Raw genomic sequence first — 20,006 nt, forward strand, 5'->3', positions numbered from 1 at the left:
CCAGTATGAACAAGGCCCTGGGTTCATGCTCCAGCACTGCACAAAAAAGAGGGGCTGGGGAATAAAAGACAACAAGAGCAGATGAGGTCAGAAATAAGTACACCTGTGTCTGGAGCAAGCCCGTCTCGACTGAGACTTGCCTTCAGTGTGCGTTTTCTGTTTCCAACTCCTCTAAGATGTTTGCCTGTCCCTTGCAGTTTTCTGTTTCTTTCCACAACATTATTTTTACAAAGAGCCCGTGCACACATTTCATTCTCAGGATGTGTATAGTTTCAAAGAAGAAGTAGCTGGGTCTTCTGCAATTTTTTTTGCCATGATTTTTTTTTTCCTTCCCTGACCTTCAGCGCTGGAAAGAATCCAAATGACAGACAAACAACTGGAAATTGCTCTTTTCAAATATAAAAGTATTTTTAAAAGAAATTTGTAGAGAAGTACTGGCTTTCTATACAAGACTCACTTTGAAGACTGCTGATAATTTTTTTTTTTCATGTATATAAATTCTTTTACACAAATTCCTTTGAAAACTTACCTTTAAGTGGAGTTGATTTTAGTTCAGCCAGTTCTTTCAAGTCCCTGGGGACCAACCAAACAAATAATCATGAATTAAGTGATCTCTAGAAACCAAAGGAAAAGTTGTATTTTGGGTTAGAACAGAATAACATTTCTAGGGGAGAAATATTCATTTTTCATTATATTCATTGTATTTGTTAAGTCTTATAATTATTTGCTGATTTTCTGCAGCTGTCAAATGTGAACTAGTTTGTGTGGGATGCCCCTGTAGGAAGGGCATGACCTGCTTTATATACTCAGAAATTTACTATATAAAGAAATCAAATTTCTTGCATGTATGATTTTGTCAAAATGAACCCAGACACTGCATATAATTATAATGCTCTAATTTAAACAAAAGAAAGCAGCAGCAGCAGCAGCAGCAGCAGCAGCACCTGCATGAAATGTGGTCTTAATAGAGGGCTCCTTTCAAATCTCCTAGGAAAATCAACTGGAAATTTATTGATATAAATGTGAATGGAAAGGACATTTTCCTTGCGGGTAGTGAAATGCTGTGTTCTAACTGAAAACTAATTTGCTGCTGGTTTTGTTTTTTTTACATGTGTCAATGATTAAATATAAGAATATGGATCTTAATTCTTCCCCTGTTTTATGATAAATTTTTATGCAAACATAAAAAGAAAACATAATGAAGAGATTTAATCTCATAAGAACTTTAAAACGTTTTTCTTTCTTAAAAAATAAAAAAAAAAAAACAGAAAAATCCAGAGACTAATTGTTGCAAACCCTCAACTAGAGGCATCTGTACCGTTTTGTCTTTTTTTTTCATTCAATGTTATTTTCTTAGCTCAACCATGTCAAAACAGACTTAGTTCTACATTCTAACTGCTGTTTTACCCTTCCTTCCTTCCCTTTCTTTGCTGTTACTCATATTGGAAGTACCTAGCATGTCTCCAATAGATGGGAGAGATCCTCTGAGTTATATCCTAGAAATAGAATCCCTGCATCACAGGATTGTGGAATCTTAAGTCCTACTTCAAAAGGCTTACCTGAGACACTCCTGTATTTATACATACTCTGAAAAAAAATTGGTTTCAGGGTCACTACCAATGAACTAGTTAGCTGCCAATGAACTTGTTAGTTCTTTCCACTCAAGCAAAAGGCACTGTCAAAATATTTATTCATAGCTCATGTGCCTTCCAGATGCCATGGAAGGTCCTCAAAATACCTCCTGACACATTAATATCAGAACTTCAGCTCCCTCGATTATCATTGTCACCATTATCATTTTTATTAGGCTGCATTTATTAAGTGGCTGTTGTTTGCCCCATAGGGTTGTAGGCATTATGTATTTGTTATCTTACTTTCCATAATTCTGTAAGATGGATACCGTCTTCATTTGTAAGGTGAGACAGTTGAGTCTCAGAGGAAGTAACACGTTACTCAGTGTCACAAATGCAACATGCTGGAGCAGCGATTCCTTCCCCCCCCCCCCCCCCCCCCCCGCTTCCTGTGCTAAGGAGGGAGCAAGGCCTCATTCATGCTAGGCAGGTGCCTTATTCTGAACCACACTTGTCTCTAGAGAGGGCTCTGATCTAGATGCTCACTCCAAAGCCACAGTTTCTCAGGGTCCCCTCCTTCCCCCAAGCTCTGTCCTTCCAGTGCATGTCCTGACATTCTGTAGGCTCACGTCATGGTAAAACCTCTCATAGACGAGTTAACATTTTCAGGGTTTTGAACTAATTTGTAGACTAGATATCAAAGGATGCCGCTCCATAATCATACTGCAGTTTTTGTTAATGTATTTTTAAAATATTCATTATGCTCACAGTTAAATTGTGAATAAGACGATACTTAGTTGTAGTCTCTGTATTTCTGTTTCAATTTATATTTTTAAGGCATAGCTAATGACCAAGGTGATCTTGCTCCAGTTTGTAAGTTCAGGCCTAGGACACACAATGTGACCTCTCTTGTTGCTTTTTTTTTTGTACACATTGTAAACTTAGACTATTTATTCTTCTAATAGCGAAAAACCTGATGTGTTATCCCAGGAGTTGGGGATGGAAGGGGAGAAATCATCTGCGGAAGACCAGATGAGAATGAAATGGGAAAGCCTGCACCAAGAATTTAGTACCAAGCAGAAACTACTACAGAATGTTCTGGAACAGGAACAAGAGCAAGTGGTATCAAACGTTTTGCTTTTCTATATTAAGAAACATCAGAGATGTGTGCCTTATGCTAAGGGAATGTGTGCAATGATCTATATTTTCATTATCAATTCCAAACTAAGATATGATGCAAATTATTCATCCTATATTTTTCTTAACAAGCCTGCTTCACATTTCCCTTAATAATTGTATATTTCTATGTGAAAATTTATTTGATTTCCAGGTAATATTTTCCTTCAAGCATGATTAATATCTGACTCCTCACTAGCATAGGCCATTAAATTTTATTTTATTTTTTCCCACATGGAAAATTATGGATAAAAATTGAGGATATACACATCCAGGGCAAATGGAATTCCACAAATCTGGAACTAAGTTGTCAAGTCATCTTATTTTCCATGGCTACTTCCAGTATTTAATAATTTTAAAAGGTCTTAATGAAAAACATATTGGAACCTCAGAGGGTCTGAAGGAAGGGAAGCCAGTGGTCAGCTAGAATGGTTACTGACCCCTGTGTCAGGTTGGGTCCTGGGATGGGTACTGTGTGATATTGGGCTTGGTTCCACCGAGCATGCCAAGTTCAAGGGAATTGAATATGGCCACAGAAGGTCCCAGGTAAATAATCACTGTTAGTTCACTCTATGGAGAAGCCAGGGAATAACAGGAAGTCAGAGGAATTTGAGAGTTTGGAGAGTAACCAGGGAGCCAGGAACCCAGTCATGCCTGGGATGCCTACCACAGTTGTGGCTCTGGGATTCTGCAATAGGAGCCTAGGCCCAGGTCTTGAGCCAGAGCATGTCCATCTAGGCTCATACCAAGACAGCGAATTTTTGTTAGGATGAATTCGAAGACCTTTACTGTTGGTCTTACCACTCTGGGCACAGCTGGCTCAGGGACTGGGGGAGACTGAACTGGAAAGAAAGGCGTCAGTACTGCATGACATCTGGGAGGGCGAAGCAGGAGCTGTCAAAGCAGGCACGAGGATATGGCTATAAGTGGCCAGGACCAACTAAGAAGAGGCATCTAACCTAAGGGCCACAGTGTGTCACCTTGTGTCTGGCGACCCTTGCATATGTGTCTCCAGAGCCATGCATTTCTATCCCACTGTCCAAAGCCACATGGCATGACATGCCTGCTCCCACCTCTCCCGGCTGCTCCAGCCAGGGGGTCTGCGTGAAGAGTCACCAGCTCTGGCCTGGGGAATTTAAAGCATTCGGTTCCTGAAGGCAGCATCTCCTCCAGTGAGCACTTAAATGAGAAAATGGGGACATAGTACCTATGCTCTTAAATAAGGTGTCCCTGTTGGCCTGCAGCTTTACAGCAGGTCAAATCGACTCCTGTCTGGCGTGCCACTGTACAGAGGGGATGGGCAGGCACAAGACAAATCCGCAGTGACGTCTTTGCTGGATGGACTGAACCAGGCCTTCCAGGAGGTTTCGTCCCAGGTAGGCCTGTGCCCCTGTGTGCTTGTCTTGTCTTGGCTGGGCCTTGCCCTGCTCGCATGGGTCCCCTCTGCCTCTGCAGAGCTGTTCCACCCCTGCGCATGAGCACTGAGAGCCAACAGGAGGGATGAGCCCTGAACCAAAAGCCACTGGTCCCTGGAGTCCCTCCTAGTATTTTTGATTCCTCAAAACACTGTCATGGGTTCCTTATCCCGTACCTGCTGCTTCTCAGGGTGGAGGAGCCAAGAGGCAGAACGTGCACCTGGAGCAAAAGCTGTACGACGGAGTCTCAGCCACCTCCACCTGGCTAGATGACGTTGAGGAGCGTTTGTTTGTCGCCACCGCACTTCTGCCCGAAGAAACAGAGACGTGTCTCTTCAACCAAGAGGTAAGGATGGCAGATTCTGTGTGAGATTTTAAAGCTCGATGAGTTTTGATAATGAGTAATTAATTTCCAATATGAAGGTATGAATAAAACAGATCTAATGAAGCACAAAGGTGTACTCCCAAGTAACACAGTGCAGGACAGAATTGTTTGAATACAGAAAAGCCTCATAGATATGTATGCCTTTTTTATCCCTTATATTGTGTAAAAAGGGGGAGGAAAAACGCAAAATGCTAGAAAATTATTGCATATCATCAATCTGCCATATAATGAAACACATGCTTTAAAAACAATACTGGATTCCTACATTGTGCTTTACAAGACTCATTTTTTTTTGTATCAGTTTGTACTATTATGAGCTAATGATGTAAAGTTGTTGAGAAAAAAAATCTCTTCAAAAGCAACTTTCCACTGGGCACAATGGCACATACCTGTAATCCCAGTGGCTAGGGAGGCTGAGGCAAGAGGATCAAGAGTTCAAAGCCAGCAAAAGTGAGGTCCTAAGCAACTCAGTGAGAACCTGTCTCTAAATAAAATACAAAATGGGGCTGGGGATGTGGCTCAGTGGTTGAGCGCCCCTGAGTTCAATCCCTGGTACTCTGACCCCCCCAAAAACCCCAACTTTCCTATTATGCATAGAAGTCTGGGGAAAAAAAGATGAATTGGCCTTGATGTAGAGATTAATAAGCAGTAAGATTTAGTGGATTTTCTATGAGGAAATGACTTTTTTGCATACTGATTCAACGATCTAAACACAGAAACAAAGTTTCTCCTTTATCAACCCTAGGCCCTTGCCAAAGACATCAAGGAAATGTCTGAAGAAATGGATAAGAATAAGAACTTGTTTTCCCAAACTTTTCCTGAGAATGGCGATAACCGGGATGTCATTGAAGATACTTTGGGGTGTCTTTTGGGCAGATTGTCCTTACTAGACACAGTAGTGAATCAGCGATGTCATCAGATGAAGGAAAGACTTCAGCAAATACTAAATTTCCAGGTAAAGAGGAGTTTTCTGTTTTTTCCATTTTTAGGATACAGTCAGTAATAATCAACAGGGTGTCTCATTGAGGTAAGAAAATCTTTTTTTCTTTCAAGTGTTCAATGAAGAGCAAGAGAATTACATGCAGATGGAACTATAGGATTAGAAAACAAAATGTTTCATGCTTCTAGAAATGGAAGGTTGAGAAAACGACTCTAAGTGCTGAGTAAAAAACTTAACTTCAACCAAAAAAGTCAAATTTTTTGCTTATTATAATCAAAGTTTCCAGGGGCAGTAGTGGAGTTCTGTATATATTACCCAAGAACATGCTGCAGCTGCTACGATGTGGAAGGTACCCCAGGCTTCAGTACCCGAGAGGTTTCTGATTGCTTCTACCTGTGTTGAAATGTATGGCACTGCCTTCCAACCCTCACCCTCAGACTCACTACCTTTTTGCTTCATTTTGGAATTCTACACAATTATTTCGATGTCAACTAAATAGTAGTATGGTCATGAAACTTTTCTTATATGAGGGTACACTAAAACAAATGCAAGAGCTGCTGATAAACTTTTAATATTGATTTTTCATTCCTAGTAAAATGCACCATGTGGAAATATTTAATTTTAATTGGATGCTTTTTTTTTTTAGAAAACATTCTAGATATACAAAATAGATGCTTCTAATTAGTCTAGCTCACAGATTGATACAAAATTTTGATTTGCAAAAAAAGAAAATACTAATATCAAATGAATTCTGTATTTACTTAGACATGTGGAATTTTCTAGATAGCCATCTAGTGCGACAAATTACCACTACCTTCCAGAAGTCTACATTCTTAAAACTATCCATTAAAAGTGTTGCAATCGTGTGGGTTTTTTTTGGACTGGAGAGTGAACCCAGGGGTGCTTTACCACTGAGCTACATTCCCCCCACCACCACTTTTTTTTTTAAATCTATTTTTAGCACAGTCACATTAAGTTGCTGAGGTTGACTCAAACTTATGTTTTATTCATACACACAGATTTCAGATGTGTTATTGTATTTAATCAATTCAGTATCCCTATGTGTTAATTTTGCACTCTGGGTTCAAAATCTGGCTCTGTCCCTTACTGTAGTATAAGCTGCTTATCTTCTCTAAGCAGTTAATATCTTCAACTATTAAATCACACTCTTAGTAATTTTCTCCTAGTGCTGTAAGAACAAAATAAGTTAAAATATGTGAAGTGCTCTAAGCAGTGCCTGATACATGGGCACCCAGCCAATTTTTGTTGTTGTAGTTGTTCTTGCTAATAAGCGTAGTGGTAGAGGATCTAAAACCAAGAGAAAGGTTGAATTACTCCTTCATGGTTATCAAAGAGCACTTTTCTATTTTATATTATGGCAAGAGAGATGGAGACTAATAGTCCTCTGAAGATACATTCTGAAGGCAGAGCCAGATGGAAAGCGTTTGTTGATGGTTTGATGTAGAGAATGAGAGACAGGGGGAATGCCCAAGAGCTCCAGGGATTCTGACTTGCCCCTTTGGGGCCCTTGACCAGCAGAGAAGGCTGGTGGATAGCAGTGGGCACGCCCAGGTTACTTGTGGTACCATTGATTGCGATATGGGGCACAGAGTCACAGTAGACATTTGTGTATGCAGGTCTGTGGCATGGAGGAATAGTCTGGAAGGGACATTCACATCTGTGCCTTTAGGTTGTGTAGTACATAGCGAGGAAAAAAAATTCACTTCAAGTCAGAAAAGCAGGGATTATTGTTTAAGTGTTTTGTTTCAGATGCATATTTGATTGCATGTAAATATACTAAGTATGTCTTAAACAGACCATTATGTAATTTATGAAAATTTTTTTCATTTCTCTAAAATTCATCTTTCATGAACTAATATACTGAGTTTTAACAGCATGCTAGTCTATCAGCCGTGCATGAGGGGAGAGTAACTGTGAAAATGTATGTGTTTCTCAAAGGTGCATTTTGCTTTTTTGAATTGCATTTCTTATATTATTGTCCTGACATTTTAAAATTTTGTTGGTAATTATAACCAGTCACAGGAAAATATGAACTAAGCATGAGTACTTTGGAACTAGGAGAAGAACATGCAATCACAAAACTCTCTTTAAATCATGTTCTCTATTTTCCTTTTGCCAACAAGTTTCTACTTGTTGGTGGCCAGCTCACCAACAAAAACTGACAATTCAAATGTTTTTGTTCCAATTTAATTGAAAAAAGAGTTCCAATGGTAATATAATGAAGGATCAAGTCTCAAACCATTTGCTCTTACTTTGTACCAAGCACCTGGTGTGCTGTCAGTGCTCAAGAGTTGTTGAAATGGCATGTCCTCCTTTTCCAAGCCAGCTTTGAGCATCAACTTTTGCCAGACTCTTAACACAATTCTAAATCCAATGACAATGTGGAAGGGTCCCTAGATGCTATGTCTGTTATGTCTATTATGCTTGTGGAACCACAGGCAAGTCAAACTGTCAACTTCTGAATTTATTTTTTTGTCTCATAGACTTAATCCAAAATAACTTTCCTAAATAGGTAATTCAGTATTTGAAGTCATTTTTTAAAGTGAAAAAAAAGAATCATTAATGAAAGAGTGAGGCAGTATCACTAATTTTAAAGCTTGAAACTTTCCATGGACCCTGATCCTCAACAACCAGAACCCTGCCCCTTTATACCCTCCTAGTAGCTCCACTGACTACAAAAAAAAAAAAAAAAAAAAAGGACATATTATCTTACTATATAGATAACTTGATCATCTTGCTGTATCATTAGTAATAATAATTGGTTAAATCTTTTGGGGTTTTAATCATAATGAATTTTTAATCTTAAGAAAATACCAATGTTGGTAAGATTATTAGCACCTTTTAATATTTTTATTTAGTAAGTTTTAAATCAATCACATTATTATCTATCTTCTTGAGTAATCTCTCTCTCTCTCTCACAATAATTAGTGTGGCTTCCAGAAATGTAATCTTGGTTCCTATTATCTTCAGTAGAACATAGTTAAGAGAAAATGCACTATTAAAAATATAAAAATGACATATGAGAAGTAAACACGCATTCTTCATTTCTAACCTATGAAATGTATACTGTTACCCTTTAGATTAATTAAACTGACTTTATTATAAATATATGGATATAGTGGAGACTTTATTGCTTTTATATCTGTTCAAGTGAATGAGAAACATCTTTCACTGTGCTTACAAGATAAGTGTGTGATGATTCTAATGGCATGTATGACCTTACCTTGAACACATTGAGTAAATGCAAATGTTATCAGAATTCATGCAAATGATTCAGGTTTTCAATGCTGCTATAATAATTTATTTAGTTGGCCTCTGAGCTTGAACATGGGTTTGAATTCCTCTTCCTCCTCCTCTTCCTCCTTCTGCTTCTTCTTCTTCTTCTCCTTCTCTCTCTCTCTCTCTCTCTCTCTCTCTCTCTCTCTCTCTCTCTCTCCCTCCCCCTCCCTCCCTCCCTCCCTCCCTCTCCCTCTCCCTCTCCCTCTCTCTCTGTCCATTTTCTTGTTTCTTTTTTTCAATGTTAGGGATGGAACCCAGGACCTAGCATATACTAGGCAAGCTCTCTACCAGGAAGCTCCACCCCCAGCCCTCCATGTTCTCCCCTGCATAATCCACCCATTCCTTTGCCTTTTGGCCCTGCATTTGCAATATCACACCTCCACATGGCCTTAAAGTTGGTTTCTTTTCCTTGCTATGGTTATCCTTCCCTTAAGTCAGGATTCTTGCACATGGACTCTGTATTCTCATACTTGCCCCCAGTGAGGAGGACGTGAAGAGCTGAGCTTCATCCTCCGATGAGCAGCCAGTCCTGCATATGTGTTGGGTGACTAATACGATACAGAATTTTAATATTGCTGATGTTTCTGGGAAGTTTGGAAGTGTTTTAATGTAAATATTGTTACAACTCCTTATTTCCTTTGACATTGAGTACCGAAGTTCTGAGAGCTCTCTCCTTTTTTGTAAGAGTCTAACTGCATATAAGTATATTGAACATTTAAATGAATCTTTAGGAACAAATAACGTGACTAAGACCTTTTAGTGTTGTCTCTTAAAGTCTCTGGTCCTAATAGATAATATTTATTTTCTTAACTTCTGGATGGAATTTTATAAAAAGTTGCACAAATTCTTTGAAAAGAATTGAAGAAGACAGTAAGGAAAGGAGAAGAAAGAGAATGAAAAGAAAAATATATTATTCCTAAAAATCATATTATTTCCCAAACTGGGAAACACCTGTAGATTGTTTTCTTAGATAAAAATAATTCTATTACTACTGAAATATTCAAATGTGTTCATTTATTTCAGATTTAACAAAATTAAGAAGACCAGTATTATTTATTACTTATATATGTCAACTCCCTTTCATTATGTGGAAAATGCTTTGTGTAGTAAATTCTTCAAAAGTCAAGTTTTAGGGCTGAGCATATGGCTCAGTTGATAGAGTGTTTGCCTCACAGGGACAAGGCCCTGGTTCAATCCCCAGCACCACCAAAAAAAAAAAAAAATCAATTTTAGCCCCAAGATAAACAGTTACTAGTCCCTTTTACCTTCCCATGAAACATTTTTGTTCCTCCTGAAAATTAAATCCTACACAACTACCATCAACCCTGAATATCTGTGGGTTATACACCCACTGATTCAATCAAGCACTGATTGAAAATATTTAGGGAAACAATTGTGTGCACTCGTGTGTGCTTTTCCCCTGCAATGGCATTTACCTGTGAGGTATTATAAGCAATCTGGTGTTTGGGAGGATGTGTACAGGTCGTATGCAAATTTTATATCAACTTCTATAAGACATTTGAACATCCCTGGATTTTTGTATTGGGGGGTGGGGGGTCCTGGAAACAATTCCTACAGATACCAAGGGATAACTTGGTATAATTTCTAGAAATCTATATTATATTTAGGATCATTTTGAATTCTCTGTTACACATGCTAAGTCTTCCTGTTGTTTTCCTCCTTAGAATGACCTGAAGGTGCTGTTTACATCATTGGCTGACAATAAATACATCATTCTGCAGAAACTGGCAAATGTGTTTGAACAGCCTGTAGCAGAACAAATAGAGGTATTTGCAGCTGCCTTCTACTAGAAAAGCAAATGCACAAATATCTGGTGTATTATGACGTTTCAAAGAGTCTATGAAAGATTAATGGCTTATTGTGGCATTTTTTTGTTTGTCATATATTTTCGTTTTGAATGCTGGATTTGAATATCATATCTGGTGACACTGACTCTTGTCACTTCTGTGTGGACCTAGAAAATGTAAGATAGGTAAAGGTGTCAGTGACAGATGCTGATCTGAAGAAGTTTGCTACCCAACAATGTGATTAAACATGTTCCCAAGGACAGAAGGTCAGGCTGTCCTTGGAATGGTAGAAAGAACTCTAGACATTCAGAAGGGGGTAAATTACCTCCAGCAGATAGAGAGTCTGGGAAGACTTCGTAGAAGGAAATTGGACATGCAGGAGATTTGGACACATAGTGACTTAGAAGGAAGGTACCAAAGTCCAACAAGAAAAAAGGCATAAATTCAGGAGACACAGGTAATCCAGTCAGTTGAATTTAGCACGGATGAAAACTATGGAAAAGAAATAAGATCGGATGAGTAAACTTGAAGTAGTCTGGAGGGCCTGCAGAATGTCATATAGTTTGATTATTCTGTAAACCAGGGGTCTCTACAATTCATTGATTATATACCCCATTATTTAAGAATAATAAATAGATATACACCACAACTACATGCGTATTTACTTATAAATTATAAGCAGGCACCATGCTATCTCAGAAAGCATATACAAAAATGAAAATTAAGAATGATTGTGGTCAAATGCATAGTGTTTCATCCTGGTTGATCAACTTGCAATCTTCCGGGTACTTTTACTCACCTTGGAGAGTCCTGGCAGAGGAAAGTCATGAGGATGTTGGAGAGGAAGAATGGATGTCCGTTCCAGGTCCCTTTTGTGGATGGCCATCATGGCAGCAGCAGGCTTAGGAAGCAGGAAGCTGCCCTGAGGAGAAAGTTTGAGAATGTGAACCAGGGTGTTGACAATGAAAACAGAGAGAGGTCAAGAAATGAGAAGGACACTACACATCAGCTACTAGGCATGATGGGAAGTGTGTGTTGAGTGGAATTTTTTACCTCATTTCTGTGGACCCCAAGGGATCTTTGGGTAAACCACAAAGAATAACCTGCAATAGAAATCTCCCACAATACATACGTGAGAGGGAGACCTGAAATCATTTGCAGAATAACATGTGAATCTGCATTTTTATCGACCCTAGTTTCATCTGATTTTAGAAGAGATTTCTCATTTACCCCCAATTAAAAATCATTGTTATATTATATCTTCCACATGAAAAGATCTTTTAATTTTTTTGTTTATAACACATGTGATTCCAAATGAGATTTGAACACCCGTGGTGATATCTTGTGTTAGACTTCTTATGTGAAAAAAAAGATAGATGTGATCACAAGTAACATTTTTTTTTTTACTAATTATTGACCAATATAACTAAATAAATGTCACTGAATAAACAATTTGATTATCTATTTGAGTAAATGGAAAGCAGCTCATGAGTGTGCTAATTCCACTCCTATCCTTCTTGGATTAAAAAGGTAAAAATAGCAGAAGGCATGCAATGCCACTCCTCAGGGTATTTGCTCCTCACCTGAGTCACAGGGCTCCCCCTAGAACACACCTGTTGCAGGTGAGCTTGGTGCATAGCTGTCTTCTTAGGCTGCCCCTACATTTCTCCCTCTACTGCACCTACTCTTTGCTGAGTCCTGAGCCTTTCTTTTTGTTAGATTGCTTTCTTGTTTTATTAGTGCATATGCTTCCTAAGAAAGTGTACATGATAGCTATATTTTCAAGCTCTTGCATGTTGACATATTCTTATCCTATGTTCACATTTGATTGTTTGGCACTTTATAGAATTCTTGCTTAGAAATTTCTTTTGGAGTTTGGAAGCTTTGACTACATTGTTTTTTTAGATTCCAGTGTCAGATTGAGGAATCTAAAAATCATCCCGACTCCCTAAGATCCCCAGTGCTCTGAAATTTCTCAATCACATGCCTTGGGGGAGGGTCTATTTTTATCCATTGGGCTGGGAACTCAATGGGCTTTTTTAATTTTGCAAAATTCTCATCTTTCCATTCTGGAAACTTTTCTAGTCATTTATTTAATATTTTTTTTTATTTCTTCAGTTTGTATGTCTCCCTTTTCAATCATATATTGGATATTTTTGTCCAATCCTCTAATATTTTTAATCAAGAAATCTTTTTCTCTCTCTGTCCTTTTGCTCTATTTTCTGGGACTCTTCTTCAGTTTCAGCTCCATCCATTTCTTATTTTGTGGTTAATTTTCCCAAGCTTATTTTGATTCTCTGAATCATCCTTTTTTATAGTATCCTGTTCTTTTTTTAATGAGTGCATTATCTTTTGTAATCTCTCTGGGTACATTAATGATTTATTTGTTGGTTGAAAATTTTCTGTATAATCTGTTTTGCTCCGAGTTGTTTTTATTTGTTTACTTAGGTCATTCTCTGTCTTTCATGTTGGAGGTTTTTCTGAGGTATACAGGCATGTTTTATTGTCTGTTTACATTTAGGTTGAGGACAAAACAGCAGAATGGGAACTTTAAGTAAGGATGGAGCTTGACAAGTTTGAGATAGTGAAGGGTGATGTGTGGGGGCCATTTTGGAAAATCTTTGTGTCCAATTTTTAGGGCTTCTCTACTGGTCTTAAGAGATTTTTTTCCTTCAATCTATACTACTGTCCATGGCAGTTCTTGAAAGAGAAAAAGACTTGAGCATTGTATATGGCATTTTATCATTTTATTCCCCAGTTTTCAATCAAGCACTTACCTTCTCCCAGAAAATGAACTGTCAGTCTTTCATCAGGGAGGGGAAGGGGCAGTGTGGAGTGAGGAGGGGACCTGGGGATTTAACTGCTCTTCAGGTAGCTTCTTACCAGCCCTCTTTCTCAGCACCCTCCTCCTTGACTCAGAGTTCCTGAGATTCCCATGGTTCTAAATTTGATGGTGTGGATCTTCTGAATCTAGTGGTGTGGATCTGCTGTAAGATTAGGATTAAGCTCCCACACTTTCTAAGTCATGTTTCATGTGCTCTTCCCAACTTCAGCTTCCAGGATTTTGTTGGTATTATCTTCTTGTTCCCTTGCCGTTGTGGATTTATGGGGGTAACACTCCAAAAACTAGCAAGCAAAATGTTTGGTGTGATTGCAATGAAATTTTAGAAAAGAAAAAATACTGGACACACCACGCGTGCTTCATCTGCCATCTGGAGTTCAGGTTCTTTTCAGCCTTCAAGGACAACTGATACTGCACTTCTTCCAGGAGCCTCCTTAGCCCAGGATTTGCTGGTCTGTTATGTCTCTTCTCCAGACTCCTTTAGTGGAGAAGGGTTGCACCATAAAGTTTAGCACTTAATTGTGTTCAGCCTTGTTTGTTTTCCTCTGTCTTCCTGACCAGACCATCAGCTCCTTGAGGTCCAGGATGAGATCTTGTGCTTTTTCTACTAAAGACAAAGCTCTGCAATGGCAGCCACTTTGCTAGTTTCTGCTTGGTTTATTTTCCATTTTACAACAATGAGAGAGCCTCCTCACCACGCTGTCAGATATCTCCTGTTGCCTTCCTGCGTCTCTCTCCAAAGGTGCTTCCCGCTGCATTTCAGGAAACAAGACATGATACCCTAGAAAATGTTATGCAAATACTTTTGCCAACATATTCTACATCTTGCTTCCTGTTTAGGTATTTCTATTCACCCAGCCCTTCTCCCAATCCTCAACCCCACATCCTTCCTACCTCCTTATCTCTAAAAAGGTAGGGCTGTACTGTAATAAAGGGGTTTCTTCTCTTTTTAAAATATGACCATGCTCTTTATGTTTTGTTGATGTGACTCATTTTTGTTTGTTTGTTTGTTTTTGTTTGTTTGTAGAGGGAAGAAGAACAAATAGAGCCACAAAAATCAGACTTTGTGCAGGAGTGGGGGTGGGGGTGGAATTGTCCTTAGGAGTTTAATGAAATGACATAAATCTTACCTAGGCAATACAACAGGCGGAAGAGGGACTAAAGGAACTGGATGCAGGAATCACTGAATTAAAAAGGCGTGGTGACAAATTGCAGATGGAGCAGGCTTCCCTGCAAGAACTCTCCAAGCTCCAGGTACAGTCTTCAGTGGACTCTATCCAGGTGCAGAGGTACATTCTAACTCAGGGTTGATAAAATATTATTCTATTTCCTTGGCTTTCTTTTTTTTTAGGTTTTTTATTTAGTTGTAGGTGGACACAATACCTTTATTTTATTTTTATGTGGTGCTGAGGATTGAACCCAGTGCCTCCCACATTCAGGGTGAGTACTCTATTGCTGAGCTACAACCCCAGCCCCTTTCCTTGGCTTTCTTTATAAAACCCCAAATTTAGGTCTCAACCTTTCTTCCATGTAAGTCTTAGAAACTTTTCTTAAGCTTTTCTCATATTTAGTGCAATAAAATGAATTACATTCACATACTTCTAAGATTCACATTTTTTTCTGATATTTGCATTATTATTCTGGTGGCTAAAAATATTATGATCTAGTTCAATAGTAACTTACTGTCTTCGACTCAGAAGATAAAAATTATGACCACTCCTACTTAGATAAGTTAAAACGGGAATAGGACTATATTTCATTATCTCCCCAAGTATTGAAGTAATACTTTTTAAAAAAAGGTTTTTTAATATTAAAAAACTGTAGCTTATTTTTCTATACATGCAGAATGGAGACATTGTTTCAATTCTAGAACAACAGCAAAAGAGAAAAATTGAAAAAGTAGAAAGTGGTTGAAATCTAATAGACTTCCTGGCATCCTTAGGAACAGAGAATAATATTTGGAGATAATTTGCTTTTCTAGATCAGATACAAGCAAAAGTCTGATATCAGGGTGGGAAGACAATTGTAAGATACTTGACCAGTGAAATTTAGCATCTGACAATGTAGTTATGTTATATTAAGAAAAAATTATGCACAGGCACGTACAGTCAGAGTCTCTCTCTCTCTCTCTCTCTCTCTCTCTCTCTCTCTCTCTCTCAACCACACACACACCTAAATACACACACACACACACACACACACACACACACACACACACACGGGTTTCTCTGAATGTCTATTGCAAAACAATTGAGGATTATAGTATGAGTCAAGTCCAAGGTCACAAGTTCCTTCTTTGGAGAACATGAAATAGCTCTTAGAAGCAAAAGGCCATTTCCATTTTAACTGCCCCATTCCTTTATCTAGCATTGCACAGTGTCATAATCCCAAAGCTTTGCCTTGCACTTTTTAGATGGTTTCCCACCAGAGCTTCAGTGTCAGGTGTAAGAGTCCAACATCACAGCTGCAAATCGGCATTAAGGCTGAACTTTTCCAGGCTGAATCTTCTGGCTGCTCATCCTTGAGATGATGCACTGAGCAGGTCCATGTGCCTCCAGTAAATTTTCTGTTTGGCACATCATCATCTCCTGGAATGTCTTCCCAGATTAAATGGTTATTTACTCACCACATTTGGCGAAAACATGGCCCTTTTAAGTCTTCAAGTCTTTCTGCTCACATCAAACTCCTCTGTTTCTCTAGCTCTTTATTTCAAAGACAATCCCAAATCTGATATCGTTTAGCAGACAGAAATGTTAAGGATACTGTATTCAATTATTCTAAAATTATATAAATGCTGAGAACATTGTAAAAATTAAAATTGTATTTTCTATGACACCCCCTCAGCCACATGGACACTTTTTCACCATGTTCAGCCCACATCTCATTGCAGACTGTTGGCTTTCCTGAGAATAGAGTTGTCAAATCTGTCTCCTGCGCCATCTCTAGGAAACTCTTTTTTATGTCCTTTGGAATCTTAAAATATTGAGCTTATTTTTTTATAGGCATAATTTTTTTTTAGATTTTTAGCTTTTTTTCCCCTTATATCTTTATTTTCAAGTCCATCTAAATTGTATTCTGGTGTATAGCACCTGGTAAGGCTCTGATTTTACTTTTCTCCAAAATAGTTATTTCCACATTATTGCATATTTTATCCTTTGCTCCACTGACTCCATCCTTAAATTCTCGTGAATGCAGTTCTTTTTTCTTCAATTCCTCTTTTATGCTTTATTGCCTATCAATATAAAGCAAAGTTAAATTAAAACAAAAACTAAACAGAATACTGAGCAAAATTAATTTATTAAATTAATGAATTTAATTAAGCGAACTTGTATGAAGTCATTGTAAAGCCACAGGTCTGTAAACCACATATTGTAGGCATTGGAACAGAAGTCAAGAGCTTGCAGTTTTTGAAAGAAGTCTTCCAAACGAGGCTCATAAGAGAGATAGGCAGGTGATCTACATGCAGAGGAGACCTGTGGGTCATAGCAGAAGGAGCTTCCTTGGTTAGGTAGTGGACCTGGCAAGTAGCACACACTGAACAAGGTGCCAGACTGTCAACTGAGAGTGATTGTCACCATCTCTGTGTCTTAGGACATGTATGATGAGCTGATGATGACCATTGGCTCTCGGAAGAGTGGTCTGAACCAAAATCTTGCTCTCAAGAGCCAGTATGAAAGGGCCTTGCAAGATCTGGCTGACCTGCTAGAAACCGGACGGGAGAAGATGGCAGGGGACCAGAAAATCACTGTGTCTTCCAAAGAGGAAATCCAACAACTGCTCCACAAACATAAGGTAAGGGAAAGAGGGAAAGAAAATGTGGTTGTGAGAACAGTCTCAAGTCCTGATATATATCTAGTAACACCTACTATCCTAAGTCTTTTATAAATTTCTATTTACATAATTTATTCTTTATAATGATCACTAAAAATGTATCTTAATCCCAGTAGCATTTAGTAACACAGAGAAATTATGGTGTTTCTATGATTTTGTAAATTAAATTAACTTAATTATATATTTCTATAATTCTGTAAATTAAAAGAATAACTACAAGTAGTTTTGCTTCTCGATTACCCACTAGGATTTAAAGGCTTTCTTCTTACATTAACCATAACCAAGGAGAAACTCAAGGACTCCCTTCAGAGGATCCCAGCTTCATTTTTAACTCTACTTTTTCCTGTACGTCTCTTGTGGTCATTGGTTCATCTAGCCCTGGGGCTGTCTCTGCCCTCTCTTGCCCTGGCCTAGGACTCCCAGCTCTGCTCTGGGAATGCAGAGCTGCCCGCTCAGGCCTAGGTTGGGGTTTATATCCTCTCCATGCGTCATTCAGTTCTGCCTTTAAACACATGCTTCTTCAGTTGCTGTGAACCTTGGAGATTTTCCTGGGGACACTGAGTCCAATGACTTCGTAATCAAACTTGGTAAGCCTGAGATTTCACCATCTGTGTGGGCCAAACTCAGGTTGGACAGTAGTGCTTAGTGAAACACACCACAACTAACGCTTGCATTCCTTAGCAATGACCATGGAAAGTTTCCAAGTCCAGAAACCTAGCTTCCCAGGCCACAGGAATTCCCTGTAAGGAAACAAACAAGCAAATACATCCCTGTGGGTTGTAGGTGGTTAACATATTCTACCATGATGTAGCTCTGGTGGTTTACATTGGTAGATGTTGGGAACTGGGGGAAGGAAATTGGGATTTCTTGCTATTTTTTTTTCCCAGAGGTTTTTATCCAAAGTTTTATGATTTATTAAGGCTTTATCATTTGGCTTTGAAAACATTGCTTTAAAGTTAACAGCTGGTTTTTCTCAAATCTGACCGTAGCCATAAAAAATCATTCTGAGTTATTCCAGAAGGAAAGCTAGGATCAATGAATAAAAATAACAAAGAAATAAAGCTCAGTAGAAGACAAACTCTGAAAGGAGTAAGTAGGCTGTCCCTGAGCAGAAGCCTCCATGGTCATGAGAAGTCCAGCCAAGGCTGTCGGGTGGGATGGGGGATTAGGGATGGGGGGTAGGGAGGAAGCTTGAGGGAGGAATCTCAGCTCTCTGCGAATCTTGGCTAAACAACCTCCAAGATCTCTTCCAACTTTAAGATTCTTTGATAAAATAATTGTCGGTTAAAAATAAAGATCTAGCTTCCACTAACAAGCCCATGTTCCGAGCAAGAGTTCTACAGTGTTGGCAGGGAGCATAGATATAGCGGTTGATATTTCACAGCTCTGCTGTGACTAGCTGGGCATCTGTGAGTGAGCTACCTGGAGGGGCAGGGTAGCTCGCTGTTCTCCTCTGTATATGGAAACAAAGCTACCCTTCTCAGAGAGCCATGGATTTAGCATGAGGATGACATGAGTCAGGTAAAGAGTTAATGGAGCACCCAGCAAGCAGTAAACACACAATTAATGGTGTATGTTCTTATCCGCTTTCATTCAACATCCAACATCCATTCTCAGCATTCCAGTTCTATAATTCTGTCCATGGTGCTGGGTATAGAAAATAGAATAAGGTCTATTTCCATCTTCCAGAATCTACTACACATGTCAAGTAGTATTTCAAAGATGTTCATAATGTCACACAAGGCCTTCGATACTGTGGAGGTAAAATATGAAGAAAATTTTTAAATATTTAATTGGTGAACATCAAACTATGTTTGGAAGCAAAAAATAAGTACAGCAAATAGTTTGGAAGTTCAGAAAGTAGTGCTCAGACCCAGCCATGGACGGAGAGTCATTAACTGTGTTATGTGAGAACATCTTGAGAAGAACAGAGTTAAACAGGGGCTGGAGATAGGGTGTGAGGGACTGGAGATAGGGTATGGCCAAAGAATCCAGCAGGCCACTGGTGTGGTGGGGTTAGTGAGAGACAGTGTCAGGGAAGTAAGGAAGGCCAGAGTGCAAGGGATGAGGTATTAGAGGGCAGAGGAGATTTTGTTAAGCAGCTGGTCATCTATGAAGAGTTTGGTTTGGAGGCCATTGTGGCTAATATACAGTAGTGTACAGGATGCACTTAGATGGGGAGAAGAGGCCAGGCAGGAGACCAGAACCCCTGTCTGGTCAGGAAGCCTCTTCAGGAAGTGATGCGTACCTGGGCCAAGAATGAGGTGAGAACAGAACAGGTGGCATGGTACCACCCATCTATTAAATGAGCCTCATCAGCTTTCATCGTTGGAGCAATGTTTATCTGGAAGTAGTGTCTGATGAATTGCTGACCTCTTTCTACCTGCAAAATTGCAGGAGTACTTTCAGGGCCTGGAATCTCACATGATCTTGACAGAAACACTCTTCAGAAAGATCATCAGCTTTGCAGTCCCAAAAGAAACCCAGTTCCACACAGAGCTGATGGCTCAGGCATCCGCTGTCCTGAAGGGGGCTCACAAGAGAGGCGTGGAGTTGGAGTACATTCTAGAGGTGAGACTGTGGCCAATGCAGCACCTTCCCCGCTGCAGGGCAGACCTTCAGGGAGAGATGAAGTTTATCTCCTGGAACCTTGGAGCTGGCTGGGCCATCTGGTCCAGTATTGTGTTTTTTTTATGGCTATGTGATGCCTTGATCCTCTTGTAGTTCCTATTTACATG

At 39.2% G+C, this 20,006-nt stretch overlaps 1 protein-coding gene across 2 annotated transcripts in view; it reads left to right on the forward strand.

Annotated features, from left to right (window-relative positions):
- Window positions 1–20,006, forward strand: part of Syne1 (spectrin repeat containing nuclear envelope protein 1) — a 419,401-nt gene that overhangs the window by 309,371 nt on the left and 90,024 nt on the right. For both annotated transcript variants that reach the window (XM_077802046.1, XM_026399944.2), the window contains 8 exons: window positions 2,537–2,693; window positions 3,992–4,123; window positions 4,353–4,508; window positions 5,293–5,502; window positions 10,473–10,574; window positions 14,572–14,691; window positions 17,029–17,229; window positions 19,666–19,839. In XM_077802046.1, coding sequence (XP_077658172.1) covers window positions 2,537–2,693; window positions 3,992–4,123; window positions 4,353–4,508; window positions 5,293–5,502; window positions 10,473–10,574; window positions 14,572–14,691; window positions 17,029–17,229; window positions 19,666–19,839 — 1,252 coding nt within the window. The remainder of the gene's footprint in view (window positions 1–2,536; window positions 2,694–3,991; window positions 4,124–4,352; window positions 4,509–5,292; window positions 5,503–10,472; window positions 10,575–14,571; window positions 14,692–17,028; window positions 17,230–19,665; window positions 19,840–20,006) is intronic.

The sequence above is a fragment of the Urocitellus parryii genome, chromosome 8 (assembly GCF_045843805.1).
Source record: "Urocitellus parryii isolate mUroPar1 chromosome 8, mUroPar1.hap1, whole genome shotgun sequence".
Taxonomy (NCBI): domain Eukaryota; kingdom Metazoa; phylum Chordata; class Mammalia; order Rodentia; family Sciuridae; genus Urocitellus; species Urocitellus parryii.